General features: G+C 36.1%; 1 protein-coding gene across 1 annotated transcript in view; it reads right to left on the bottom strand.

Annotated features, from left to right (window-relative positions):
* Positions 1-15,010, bottom strand: part of PKD2 (polycystin 2, transient receptor potential cation channel) — a 77,003-nt gene that overhangs the window by 25,971 nt on the left and 36,022 nt on the right. Inside the window, exons 7-10 of the mRNA XM_090266283.1 lie at positions 11,084-11,251; positions 8,903-9,084; positions 7,109-7,229; positions 3,949-4,047 (exon numbers count right to left, since the gene is read on the bottom strand). Of these exons, the coding sequence (XP_090122409.1) occupies positions 3,949-4,047; positions 7,109-7,229; positions 8,903-9,084; positions 11,084-11,251 (570 nt within the window). The remainder of the gene's footprint in view (positions 1-3,948; positions 4,048-7,108; positions 7,230-8,902; positions 9,085-11,083; positions 11,252-15,010) is intronic.

Genomic DNA, 15,010 nt, shown 5'->3' with positions numbered 1-15,010 from the left:
AGAGAGAAAAAATTAGGTTGCAATAGAAACTATAACATAACATTGTGGATATTAAGCTTTTTGTGCTGCACATTGACTTTAAAGTTTTTAAAATTTTCTACGTCTAAACTGAACTAGATCCTGAATATTTCTAGTTTTCTTTTTTGGCTGAGAGGCTACAAAGACGATCAGTTTTCTTAAATATTTGGCTGCAATCCTCTGAACTAATATTTTTATTTTCCCACCCTTTGACTTGGAATTATTAAGAATTAAAGCTGCCCTTTTCTACCCTGGCCAGGAGGCTCTGTTGGTTAAAGCACTGTCCCATACACCAGAAGGTTGCAGGTTCAGTTCCTGGTCAGGGCACATACCTAGGGTATGATTCAATACCTGGTAGGGGTGCATAAGAAAGGCAACTGATTGATGTTTTTCTCTCATATCGATGTTTCTATCTCTCCCCCTTCCTCTTTCTCTCAAAACATGAAAAACATTTCCTCAGATGAGGATTAAAAAGAAAAAAAAAAAAGCCATGCAAGCTAAAGTGGAATAACTTGATATAGACTTCAGAGAAATCACCACAACAGGTTTTCTATGGACAACCTTTGTGCCTCTTGTAGAAAAATCACCAGACACATTCAAACTGCAAATTAGGAGAATCTATCAGATTGTCCTTGCCTGACTTTACTCCATCTGAAGATGATCGGAGACAGACATTTAGAAATCTCCTTGACTGTCTGCCTTCTGAACTCAGAAACTGAGATTACAGTCTGCTCCGATCATTAACCTTTGTGTTTGTTTCCACAGAGATGCCTCTTACTAAATATCTGGTTCCTTGTACCACAGACTTAATTTTGGGAGCCCACCTGCATCACTGCCTCCTGAAATGAGACACGACTGCTTAATGGACTTGAACCTTTCTCAAGACTGAGACTGGTTTAATCAGATGTAGAATACTCTACCAACCCAACTCTTGGCACGTGAAACTTCCAGAGAAATTTTAGAGGAGGGAACTATGCGGGCTCAGATGAGTCACTCCAAGACGTGCCTCTGTGCTATGCAGATTGTTCTCAGCAAAGAAAACTTTCACCTCAGGTGCAAGAGAAACCTCTGCCCCTCCCTTAACTACCTAGAATTTAAATTAGGGTCCTTGCCCATAATAAACAATTGTCAATGATAATCACTTTTGATCAATCTATAGGGCAGGGCAAACTTCTATTCATTAAGCATCTCTTCTTTTTATCATCCTGCAGTGACCCTTTGAAGTCCCCAAGGCACCTTCCCTCATTCATAGCAGTGTCTTATAAATCCATGTTCCCTTTCCATCTCTGCACCTCTTGTGTATGTAGGGGTCTCTGACTCTCTCATGTATGTGGGGTTCCCATACATGTGTATGTACTAAGTTTGGTTATTTCCTCTTGCTAATCTGTCTAATGTCTACTTGATTATTAGACCAAGCTAGAAGAACCTTGAGGGTAGAGGAAATTTGGTTCTTCCCCCTTAGTGTTTATTATAAAAATACAAAAGTATTAGCTATCATTATTATTGCTGTTATTAGCACACAAAATAGTAATTTTCTATAGTGAAAGGATCCCAGTACATCTAATGATTTATGAGCCTTGGGGCTAAGCAGTACCATATGATGCTGGTCCCAACACACTCCCTGTTTTAAATTTGCACTGGGACCAAGCCCGTGGTTTAGCGTAAAACATGAAATGATGTTCTGTTCTGAACTCAAGAATGTAGTTAAAGAAGCAAACTTGGAAATTACTGGATCCATTATTTTCTTGGAAGAATAAGTAGCGCAATTCTTCTTCCTTATTGGGGGAGGGGCTTATCTAGAGTATTTTGAATACTGTTTGCCTTCTTCTTGTATAACTTACGATATATGGGTCAGTTTCCAGCATTTTATATTCTTTACTTTTAATATTGCAAAACATTGCCAAGAGTGCCTTTAATGTGAAATTGTTGGGTTTTGTTTTTGTTTTTTGCCAGTGTCACTTCCTCTGAGGCATCTTCATCCTTTCCGTCACAATCACTTTCTTCATATATGTTGATAAATCTGCCATCACTAAGTGATTTTGGCTGCATATCTGGATCTCTCAATTGTAGCAGTGATATTCCATGAACAGCTACTTATTTCTTCTATAAATCCAATAATTTGTTTTGATTTTTACATCCAGTGTTATCATTCTCCATTTTTCTGCTATACTTTCATCTTTGCTGGCCCATTCACTCTTCAAATTATTCTTTTATTTTTTTTGTAAAACTGTCACATGATTTATCACTGGGAGATAAGGAAGCAACACAACTACATTTTTGTGTGTGATCTGAAGAGCAGAACCTCAGTGACCAAGCTGAGACTTTGCAAGAAGTGACATTATTGGTCATTAATATGATGCACATCAGTAATTTATGTAATGATTTGTAGTGAGGTTTGAATTTTATGCTGTTACTCACAGTTTATATACTGTGATAACTGAAAATAATGGGGGACTCAAGAGTTGAAAATTTTTAGTTTTAGGTGATAGGTAATAAGCTTAGTAATCAATGTACATTAAAAGCTGTTGTTTCAGGAACTGAACGTATGACCCACCCTGACTCCAGCAATAGATGGGATCTGGGCCACTGTACTCCAGGGTGAGATGACCACCGGCCACGATACAGATAAAGACCACCGCCCAGGGCACAGATGAAAGAATGCTGCAGCTTTTATCTGTTTAAACTTTTCCATGAATTTCAACCACCTTACCTACACTTTTCTTCTCCTTATAAAAAAGGTTCGTTTAAAATGGAATATAAGATGGTCTGTTAGGGTACATAACCTGTTGTCTTCTCAGATCACCAGCCATCTGAATAAAGCACCCAGAGAGATTCAATCCTTGTCTCCACTTATTGGTTCTGGGAGATGACAGGCAGAACGAACGCCGGCTTTTCCGGTTTCAAAAGTGAGGTTTGTACTTGATGCTATTACTCAGTCTATACACTGTAATAACTGAAATTTGGACTGTGTTGAGAGGCTGGGGTTATTTACCTGAAATAATTGACATTTATGCATATAAGGACTGAAGTGCAAAGTGAGGACTGCTTGCATATACTCTAGTGATTTGCTATGCAAAGTGAGGACTGCTTGTATACACCCTAGTGATTTGCTAAAATACAATAAACTGTTATGCAAAATTCAGGATAATGCAAATCTTAGGTCCCATCCAATAGACTGTTTAAGAAGGAAAAGTTCTGTTACAACATGATTCACAGACAATGTAGTCCTATGGCTTGAACCAACAGAAAAGGAGCCCTTGTATCTTAGAAAATAAAGTTAGGTAACAAGCTGTAAAATTTAGATGTAGCCATTTGTTGTCTTTTTAAACCAAACAAAGAAATCATTTTGAGAAGAACAAAGTTGCCCAACTTTCCAATCCTGCTCTTCTATTTAACAATGAAGCACTTCCTGAGATGGTAGGTAGTGAAAGACCTCATGTGCTTAGGCTGTGGCCTTACTCCAAATACTTTTTCCTTGGACTATTTTATAGCTTCCCTGGAAAGTCAAGGGTAAAGGATGAACTACAAAGTATTCGCTTCTGAAACATTTTTAAAAAACTGTAACTGAAATAGAAAAAGTGGAAATGTCTTTATAATCTTCCAGTTTATTCTAAAACTCTGAAACTGGAAGTGAGAGCCAACTGGACGAGGTATCAAAAAAAAGGAGATGAAACCAGCAGGTTAGCTCTAAGAGTCTAGAGTTCATTGAGAATTTAATTCCAGGGCATTAAAGGATTCCTGGAATTTAAATCCAGGCTAGTAGGGGACCCATCTCTAGCCCCAAGGCCACTTATAGTACTCCTATAATATAGCAATCTGCTCTTTACTATAAACAATGACAGTTGATTAATGCTGACTTGGAAATCTGACTGAAACATGCTTATCTTATGTAGAAAATAAAACAATTCTGAGAATTAGGGCTTGTCATACCTTTCTGATAAGATCTGAGAGTTCCATTTCAGCTTTCTGCTGGGCCAAATCAGATTTAACTTCAGAGTAAGTATCATTGATGATGGCCAAAAACATATTCTGTTTGTAAATCAAAGGAAGGTTGAGGTTAAAGTAGCAACGTAAATATATTTGTAAACATCAATCTAATCTTTGACACATGCCTTTTTGTTCACCATTTTTTAAAACAATTTGATATCTTAAGAAGTCATACATTAATAGTTTGCTCACATATTGTTGGGGAAAATTATCTTTTCAATTAACTCCTACCAATAGAAAATGTGACATATTTTCTTACTTACAAAACCATATATTGTGATATATTTTGCAAAAAGAAACGAGAATAAAATACAACAAAATATTAATGTAATTAACTATGAATGGAGGGATTATTTTATTATTTTTGCTTATATATGTTCTTTACATTTTTTCTTTTGACATAAATTATTGGAGCGAACTCTAAATAGCTTTTCAAATTTTAACAGTCAACACAGACAAATGAAATTCTGTTTATTCCAAATATTGTTATATAATATTGAGATTTTTGAACATAGAACAGTTAAAAAGATATCTGCAAATAGGAATTTTGAAGGCATGGTAAGAAGGGAGTCGAGAAAAGCTTAGTGGACAAGATATAGACTCTGGAGTCAAGCAAAGTTAGGTTTCTGTCTTGCCAAGATTATATTGTTTCAATTTTCTAATCTTCATTTTAAAATAGATTTATTTGTTTTTGTATATATAAGATGGGAGGAGTAACAGTACCTCCCTTACATATTTGTGGTAAGGATCGATGAGATAATTTACGTAAAGTGCTTAAAGACAGGGCCTAATGTATGGTGCTACATAATTTATAGTTATTATTATTCGGTAATGGTTAGTTCATTTTCCTGACTTTTCCCTTCCCCAGTATAATGGTTTATATTTTCAACACTTGTTTCCAACATATTTTCTGGAAGCACTGCACTCAACTGATCAGGTCCTTCTTTAACATGCTCTTCCTTTGTGTTTCCTTTTTAGCATCTAACTATGATTTGTAACTATAGAGTTGTGCATCTGATTATGTCTATTTTCCCTACAAGTTTATGGAAACTTCATGAGGGCTGGTTGAGCTCTGTCTTCCTTACCACTGCATCCCCAGTATCTAGCACATTGACTGAAATACAGTGGGTCAGTAAATATTGATCAAATGATTGATGAATTAATAAATGAGAATTAATGAATTTTAATGGGCTACCAAATTGTTATGAACTAAGGCGGAATACTGTTTAAGATCCTGCAGCAGATATGAGAATATAATATAGAATACACATAAGTTTTTGGCCTAATGCTCAATTCCAAGGGCTGGCAGTTGTAGTCAGGGTAACATCTCCTACCTCTCCTTTACAATCCAGGCATCTAATGTTTTATTTTTGTTTCCAAATGGCTGTTACCCAATGCCTGCAAATGTATTAGTTGGAATGGATTACAGTGTACATCCTTTGAAGAGATTTCAAAAACTGGAAAAAGGCTGAGAGGCTGAGAAAGGTATAGGGGGAGGAAGTTTAACTTCCTTCTTTCCATCCTGGCTCACAAAGTTCACTCGACTGTCAGACAGACTTCTGCAATCAGAGGTCTTCTCTCATTGATGATGGGGATTTTGCTTCCTGCCTCAGCTGAACCACCTCACACCAATGTGGCTTCTTGTTAAGGAGGGGCAATAAACTAAGACCTGGCAGACATCTCAGAAAGACGGCCAACACTGCATTTGGCTTGTAATTTCCGTAAAAAAAAAAAAATGTATTGACAGTAGCCTCCCTTCTCTCTGGGGGCTGCAGGGAGAGCAATTCCTTCTTGTACTGAATAATTGAGAAGGCGCTATCTACTGGAGGACAGCATTCAAACGAGTCCACATTTGTGCATTTCCAACTGCCACAGTTATGTCCCTCACTTGGCTGGCACACAGAGAAACTTAGGTGGCCTGAAGTCGGCTATGGGCCACTGCAGGACTTTCAGTTCCTGGTTTTTGTTTCCTCAGTAGAGATCCCGGGATCCAGGCGTTCCAGATTTCAAAGCACTACCAATGTTAGAGAGTAATAAAGGCTTACTTTTTCCTCTATTTTTTCTTAATATGTGATGGGAAGAAGAAACTTAGACGGCTCAAGTTTAAACTTAATCATGATACATGTGTATGGCAAGATACAAATGAACTTGCATGGCACATAAAACCACTAAATACCTGGACCAGCTCTGGTGATACTGCACTGAAATACTGAATCTTATACAAAGAATCTTTACAAATCCATTGAAAGGGGAGCTTTGTTGTTTTCTTAAGGTTATGGTTGATGTAGGCATTCTTAAGTGTTTGTCTTTAAATGAAAAAATAACCACTACCTAGGTTAAACTAACTTAATTTAATACTTTCTTAGTGGAGTGGACAAATAAATGCATAAATGTTAAGATGAAGAACAAAATGCCTCTAAAAATCTTAATTAACTTAAGGCCAAATATTAAAAATGTTAATTTGTACCAAATAAAGAGAATAAAAGATAGTTATGAAAATAATTTTTAAAGCAATATCCATACCTTGTTGGATTTAGTTTTAAATTTAAAATACAAATATTCTTTGTAGGCAGTCTCTAGTTATGCTATATATAAGTAAGTGAAAACAAAATATCTTAATCTTGACAAGTTATAATTTACTCTAATATTACTCTTCACATCCTGGATCTCGCTTGCTTTGTCAGTTCCTCCTTTTTAAACAGAAAAGAGAAACAGAGAAATGCAAAGTCATGCTAGCAAGTGACCGTGAAAGCGCTGATGACTGTGTTTACAAAGCATGTGCACATACTCTACTTTTTAGGCAAAGCACTATTTCGGTAACTGTAAATTTGCACTTGATCTGTTTTTTGTTGTTGTTGCATTGAAAAGACTCTATCTATCTATCTATCTATCTATCATCTGCCTATTTTTCTATCAATTGATAAATGAAAGATGATGACAAAACTGTATATCAAAGAGAAGTAAAATAAAATGATTTCTAATATCTACATTTTTCTACTTCCTAAGTCTTTTAAAAAAATGATAGGGAATAGAGTGCAAAGAAAAGAAAAGATGGTTATTTATGAAATTTAAATCACCTCACTATAAATAAAAGTGTACATACCAAAAGAATGAAGAACATAAAGAACACAAATGTAGTGAAATAAATTGGTCCCAAAACTCGATTAGCCTCCTCAATCTCTGCAAAGTTGATGTCACCCAAAATGATACGGAACTGAGTGAAGCTATAAGAACAAAACAAAGCAAAACAAAACAAAACACAATACAAAAACAGAGAATATCCAGCATTGATGCAACACTTCTTAAAAAATGATTTCACACTTTCAGACATTTTTTTCAGTGTAGATAGCTGGTAATGAATAGAAGATTGCCAATCCTTTGGAAAACTCTTGCTATTTATATGAGCAATTGAGGCCTTATAGAATAAAAAGTAATATTCTTTAATGCTAAATATATTATTTCCACTTGGTTAAAAAGAAATATAATAATAATAATTATTGAATAACTTATAAAGCAATAGGCTATAATCTAGGTCAAAGATAGTAATTCTAAACCTTCACAATGGTGACCCTGGATCTGAATTTAAAATCTCTTTCAAAAGTAGGATTAAAAAAATAAAAACTAAAAAAATTTTTTTTGAAGGAAAGCCAAAATTGTATGTCTGAAAGATCCAGAATTCTGACATGCACTCAAAGTGGAGTCTAGAGTTGCCATGTGTCACCAATCCTCAGTCGTAATTAGTAAAATCATTTTTGTTTCTGAGTTTTATCACACAGCATCATTAATTAGGAATCCCCAAGTACAAAGCCCTATTAACTTCCATTATCATGATCATCTCCTTTCCTAATAACTCCTTTCTAAATGGAATGGAAATATGATACTGGTTACTTTTCCTGTTTTTAATATTATATATGAGAACTTTGGAAGGAGACTAACAATTCCTGTACTGGTTTGAGTTTCTCCTAGAATATTAGAAATACTATTTTTTCTTACAAAATAACTTGAAGTTTAAAGCATACAGTAACAATATTGAATAGGAATAAAAATATAGGCAACTGGTCTCTTAAAATCACATTTGGTGCTAAGAAGCCCTTGATCTTTGGAACAGTGTTGGTTTACTAGGGCTGATCTACTATGTCTGATTTCTTTACGACTGTTATTTTATTTTTAAATTATTTTTTAAAAGATTTTATTTATTTATTTTTAGAGAGAGGGGGAGGGAGGGAGAAAGAAAGGGAAAGAAACATCAATGTGTGGTTGCCTCTCACGTAACCCTAGCTGGGGACCTGGCCCGCACCCCAGGGATGTGCCCTGACCAGGAATCAAACTGGAGACCCTTTGGTTTGGAGGCTGGCGCTCAATCCACTGACCCACACAACTATTATTTTAAGCATCAGCATTTCAGAATGGATGGTCATCTATGCATTGGTGGTTCAATGCTTCTATGAAAAAGAATTAAATCTTATTTTAAACAACTATTTTTAGGGTAAAGGGAGAATAAATGGTGATGGAAAGAGACTTGACTTGGGGTGATGAACACACAATACAATATACAATAATGTATTATAGAATTGTACACCTGAAACCTATATAATTTTATTAACCAATGTCACCCTAATAAATGCAATAAAAATATAAAATAAAAATAAATAAATGAAAACATATTTGGGATTTTGCTTGGCTATTTTTGAGATCAATGCTTTAGAAAATGTGCAATGTTCAATTTTACTTTTTATACTGTAATGTTAAAATAAAAATGATAGAAAGTAAAAATAAATAAACAACTACTTTTAAACACTTGGTGGTTAAGTAGCAACTGTGAAGGCTTATCCTTTATCCTCGAGAAGACAGTGAAATCTCTGATTATATTTTTCTTCTTAATTTTATATATACTTACATACACTCTTGGAAAGTACTGAAGTCATCAACCTGAGTGCCAAAGACCAGGTACGCTAACTGAGCATATGCTAAGAAAATAATGAAAAACATAATTGCAAAGCCAAAGAGGTCTTTGGCACATCGAGACATGGTTGTGGAGAGCTGACTCATGGTCCTGTTGAAGTTGATGAATTTGAAGAGCTATAAGGAGAGGGAAGATATCAACAGATGAATGGGTAAACAAAATGTGGTATACACATACAATGGAACATTATTCAGCCTTACAAAGGAATGAAATTTTGATATAGGCTACAACATGGATAAAGCCTGCAAATAGTATGCTAAGTAAAAGAAAAATGACTTGCTTTTTGTCAAATCTAGCAACTTCTACTTTCTCATTCTAAAAGTATTTGTTGAATGCCTACCATGTGCCAGGCACTATTCTTAGAGCTAGGAACACAGCAGTGAACTGAACAAAGTTCCTGTCTTCATGTTTTTTACATTTATATGACAATTAAAATACAGTAAATACAGATTTAATTATAATTTAAATGACAAGTAATATTTTTCCCGTAAGAAAGATTAAAATAAAGGAGAGAAAAATTTCCACAAATGAAAACTTGTAAAAGAAAAAAACAAAACCTTCAGGAAATACTTATGCAATTATTAACTATCATTTATTGTGCATCAACTATGTACCAGGTGAGGTAGGGGAGGGCTTAAGTAGACTGCCTCAAAACTTAACAGTGACTAAAATATTGGTATTCTGCCTCAGGAGTCATCTGGGGCTTGGAGTCAGGGTTTGAATCCAGCTCTGTCTGACCACAAAGCCATATTGTGCTGTTTTATAGATCAGGTTACCCGGGTTGAGTGGCATGACAACGTGCACGGCTCTAGTTAGAAGCCTTGATAGAAGAACATTGGACAGATACAAAGAAGTCAAATCATGACCCTGCCTGAAAGAATGTAATGGATCTTAAAAGTTTGGAGGGGCAAGATATTTACACATGAAGCACTAAAATAAACCACCCAGACTGAGACACACATTGAAAGGAAACCTGTAGAATTTTACTTAAAGACCTCTTATAAACTTTCTCTGGCCACACCCAAATTTTTTTCAGGGTGCTGTAATCACATTATTTAGTACAATCCCTATTAGTATTTCTGTGAGATATTGATTATTATTACTATCGTATGATAAAAGATTGGTACATTAGTGATGGTTTCTCCTGAACAAGCACATGACTGAATACACAGCATGAGGGGTGCAGGATGAGGTCTATGAGCTCTGAGAAACCTCAGGCAGTCCAGGTGTGAATACCAATTCAGGAAAAGAAATAACTGTTGGTAAGTGCCTTTTAAAACTGTATTCAATAGAACTTTCTGCGATGATGGAAATGTTCTATATTTCCACTGTCTAATACAGTAGCTACTAGCCACACACAGACATTGTGCACATAAAATGTGACCAGAGTGGTTGAAGAACTGAATATTTAACTGTATGTAATTTTAATTAATTTAAATTTAAGTTTAGGTAGACACTTGTGGCTAGTGGCTACTGGCTGAATGGCACAATCATTGAACTTGGAATGTGACAGGCTGGCAGCTGCCTCAGAATTACTGAAATTTCCTGCATCTCCAGAATTAAGGCTTATGCACATGATGAAATGCCCTAACCTTTCACATACATGGAAATGTACATTATGTCTTCAGGAAAGAAGGAAATGAGAGATTAAAAAACTACCCAGAAGAAGTGCCTGTCCCAACCTCAATGCTAGGTACAGCTTTCCTATGGCTTCTACCTGGAAAAGAGGCAATCTTTCTAGAGAGCATTTCCAATCAGTACCCTCCCTCCCCCCATTTCTCTTAGTTCCTTTCTCTTAACCTGGTCATCCTACCTGTCCCTGATAGTAGCCTAGGACTCCGAGCCCAGCTGACCTACTGAACGGGCCTCTTATTGCATCTGTTAAACCAAACCTACAGGGACAGGTCTTGCAAAAGTGCAGAAGCAGGGAGCATCATTCACAGTGAGATGAATGATCAAATGAGTCCCACAAGTTTATTTTAAAATACGGGGCAGCTTTTGACTGGCTACTTAAATTTGGCCACAAAAGCAAATTTTGCTAACATTTTGTGTGATTCATTGTAATAAAAAGGGAAAGTATTATGAAAAATCCAGAACATGAAATTTATAAATTACCTTAATCCATACAAAAAATACTATGACAGCAGCTATATTGTTGAACTGTATTTGCCAGTATGCCAGGTGCTCAAAATTGGGGAAAGTATTTTGATCTTCCAGAAACTGTAATAGTACCTCCACGTTTGATGTTCTGTATATGTTAATTCCTATAGCTACCACTGAGAGCTGGAAAACAAAAGATTTACATATTATTACAGTGCTTTAGAAATATATACACCTTACCCTAAGATGAGTAGTTTATTTTTCTTTGCCATATTCTAGGGCTCAAGGTTCTGCTTGCCCAATGGTATTCGCAGAAGTCACTTACACAAATGGAAAGTGTAGATCCCTGCCATAAGACAAATAAAACAATATATTGCCTCCACTTCCTTAGTTAGGAATAGAAATCCAGTGAGTACATGTACACTACACACACACACACACACACACACACACACACACGAGAGAGACAGAGAGAGAGAGAGAGAGAGAGAGAGGTCACCATATTTCAAACTCAAGCTCAAAGAGGAATGACCTGTTTTTTCTGCCACCCTCATTTTTTTTTAAATAATTTATTTATTTGTTTGGTTATTTATTTATTCCTAGAGAGAGGGGAAAGGAGAAACAGAGGGAGAGAAACATCACTGTGTGATTACCTCTCACTCACACCCCCAACTGGGGACCTGACGTGCAACCTAGTCATGTGTCCTGACTGGGAATCGAACCAGTGACACTTGGCTCGCAGGCTGACGCTCAATCCACTGAGCCACAGCAGCCAGGACTATGCCACCCTCATTTAAATCACTTCCTACCCTTCTGCTTTCTCTCCCTCACAGAGCTTTCTGTTTTTGTTCATGGTCTTTTTTTTTTTTCAATTTCCAGCCATCCATTCTTTCCTCTACTCAACAAATACATACTGGATGTTTATGTACACAGCACTGTACTAGAGGACAACAGAAAGAAACCAAAGTAAAATGGACCAACTCTATCCTCAAGAAGCATATACTCTGGTTGAAGATCAAAGAAATACACAATTATAAATAACAAAAAAAAACCTACTGAGGAAATGGTATCACACAAGACGAAGGGTGCAACAAGGCATATTAAACGGAATGCTTGTCAGAGGAAAGAATGAGCCTCGTTCTAGATGGAGGAAATGATGGACAGAGAGGGCTCCTACAGCTTGCAGTGGGAATACATATAGGTCAAGGGTTTTCTTCTTGCTCATTTCTGTCCCTTCATTCATGACCAAACAACTTTTCATATCTGCTATGGTTCTGGGCTATAACACCACACCTGAGGGACACTGGGCCCTATACTTGCATCCGTCACCACTAGATTAACATGCACATGTGGGAAGTGCTTTGGGTTAACCACAACCACCTTGCTCTCATGTGAGGTCTAAATCCATGGCAGGTGGGCTCTGACAGGTGCTGTAATCTTTGCGGCCCATTCTCCCTCTCTTCTCATGGATGATGGTCAAAAGCCACATCATTAGCTCTTCTTGAGGGGCCATTTGATCATGGTCCCAGGTGATTATTATATCAAAGATCTGACTGGCTGCCAATAACAGCTGGAAAAGCCAACCTCACTACCTTCCTTTTCTTCTGTAAGAAGGATTTCCAGGGCCAATCTTGTGTTCCTGTACTGCAGGAATATTTTCTTTGAGCTCTCTTAGTACTCTAAAAACTTTTTTCTCCATGGACTTAGCTGAGAAGGATGAAGACGAAGATAAGAGAAGTACTGACTGACTAAATCCAACAATAACCCTTTACCCAACACTCTCTAAGTACATTGTTCTCCATTCCAGTTGTTTTTACTCTGCACAGGACAAATATTTATAAAAATATGGAATATATAGTCATTTGTACAATATTGATAGCATATCAATACACTAAATTTCCTTGAGACTTTTCCTTCAAAACAGGGAATGAGAGAAAATAAAGAATGATATTTTTGTATTTGGGTTGGTATATCTCTCCTGAGTTTTCTTTGGGATTCTCATCCTTCACAAAACGTAAGTCTCATCCTTGTTTACCTGATTGTTCTGTTCATTCCTATATTCCCAATGCTTAGAACAGTGCCAAGTACATAGTAGGTGTTCAGAAAATATCTGGTGAATAAATCATTTTCACCACATGAAATCTACCACTCAACAAAATTATTTGAATTTAGACTTAATAGTCTTCCTCTTTTTCAGTAATTCTGCTAGTTTTGAAAGACTATTGCTAGGATAAATGATTAACTGAAGTAAGCCTGTAGACCTTAAGAGTGTTAGAGGAAAAATGAAAGTGGAGGAAATAATTTCAAAGCGATTCTAAGATGTTATATTTATATTTAGGACATAATTTCTTTTTAAGTTTCAGCTGGACTTTTTTCAAGTCAGATGGGCAAGCAAATTGGGCCAGGTAAAACAAAGAAGCCTTGGCTTCTTTCATGGGGTAGAAGGTCTGATGGAATATAGGGCATGTTTTGGGGGATGAGCAGAAAACTTGCCTTTAATTCCACTGGGTCAGAAAAGGTTTTGAAGAAGTGAGATTCCAGTAGCCCTTCCTTGTTATTTTTAAAAGACACTGTTATGACTGTTTTGGCAGTGCTAAGAGTTAAGAAGAAAAGAACAACAGCACAGTGAAGCAAGTTTTCAAAGAAATACTTGCAAACTGTTGCGGTTGCTGAATGAAAGAAACTACCCTCAGTTTGTGTGATATCATCAGCTGCTTTTTCCAGTGGTCTCTAAAGTGGAGGAAGCAATTCACTGGGGTGTGGGAAGAAAATATTAAAACGTCTAAGCAGGTGATAAGAAAGTGCTAGAATTCTATTTCTATTAATTTTTATCCGTTGTGTATTTTTAAAAAATATTTTATTCATTTTTTGAGCGGGCAAAGGAGGGAGAAAGAGAGGGACAGAAACATCGATGTGCAAGAGGAACACTGATTGGTTGCCTCTCACAAGCCCCAAATAGGGACCTGGCCTGCAACCAAGGCATGTGCCTTGATTGGAAATCGAACCCAGTCAAGCAACCTTTTGGTCCACAGGTTGGCGCTCAATCCACTGAGCCACACCAGCAAGGGTGTGTGAATTTCTTTTTCTTTGTTTTTTTTTTACTAATGTACCTGTTATACCAGTACACACACTCACACATACACACTATACAAATACAATACATTAGGGTATGTCATCAAAGTTTTCAGACAAGTGTGTATAATCGAAAAAGCTGAATGCCACTGACTAGCTTTTGTTGTTATTGAAGTAACTTAGTTAAAAAGACTGTTATTAATTAGCATAAAATTACATGTAACTTTTTACCATTATCCTCAATCACCTAAATATAAACCAAATCAGTAGGTTTTCATCTTTAGAGTTTCAGACAATAATTGTTTTCTAGAATAATATTTAATGTATATGGACTGCAGTCAGCCATCACACAGTACAGAAATATTTTGGAAAATTATTTCTAATTATCATCATCTTTCCAGCCTCCTTGAATACTGCATTTTTTGAAAACTCTGTTCATTATTAATTCACTGAGAATTTCAGGATAAAGAGTTTACACAACTATTGAAAAAAAAAGGTATGCACTTCCTATCAGTTCCACACTGTGTTCCATAGGATTTTTATTTTAAGTAAAAGCTCTTTCTGAAGTACATATGTATGTGGCTTATGAGGCAGGGGAAGAGTGGTTAAGATGGCTGTTGTGAGGATTAAATGAATTTCTGTATAGGAAAAGCAACACAAACTGTGCTTAGCATAGATAGCTTCTCAAGTGTCAGCAATCATTATTATTATTGCTCCTGTCAATATTGCTATTATTGCCACGCAATATGTCTATGTAATTCTTTTTATGTCTTACTTAATATAAGTAACACATTTTACACTTAATAACATAATGTTAACATATCAATAACATTCAATAACATATTTTCTATATTTTACCAACTAATTCTA

This window comes from Furipterus horrens, unplaced genomic scaffold (assembly GCF_987537825.1).
Source record: "Furipterus horrens unplaced genomic scaffold, mFurHor1.1.pri manual_scaffold_2, whole genome shotgun sequence".
NCBI classification, from domain to species: domain Eukaryota; kingdom Metazoa; phylum Chordata; class Mammalia; order Chiroptera; family Furipteridae; genus Furipterus; species Furipterus horrens.
Note: the sequence above shows the minus strand (reverse complement) of the source record. Positions and strands in the feature narration are given on the sequence as shown.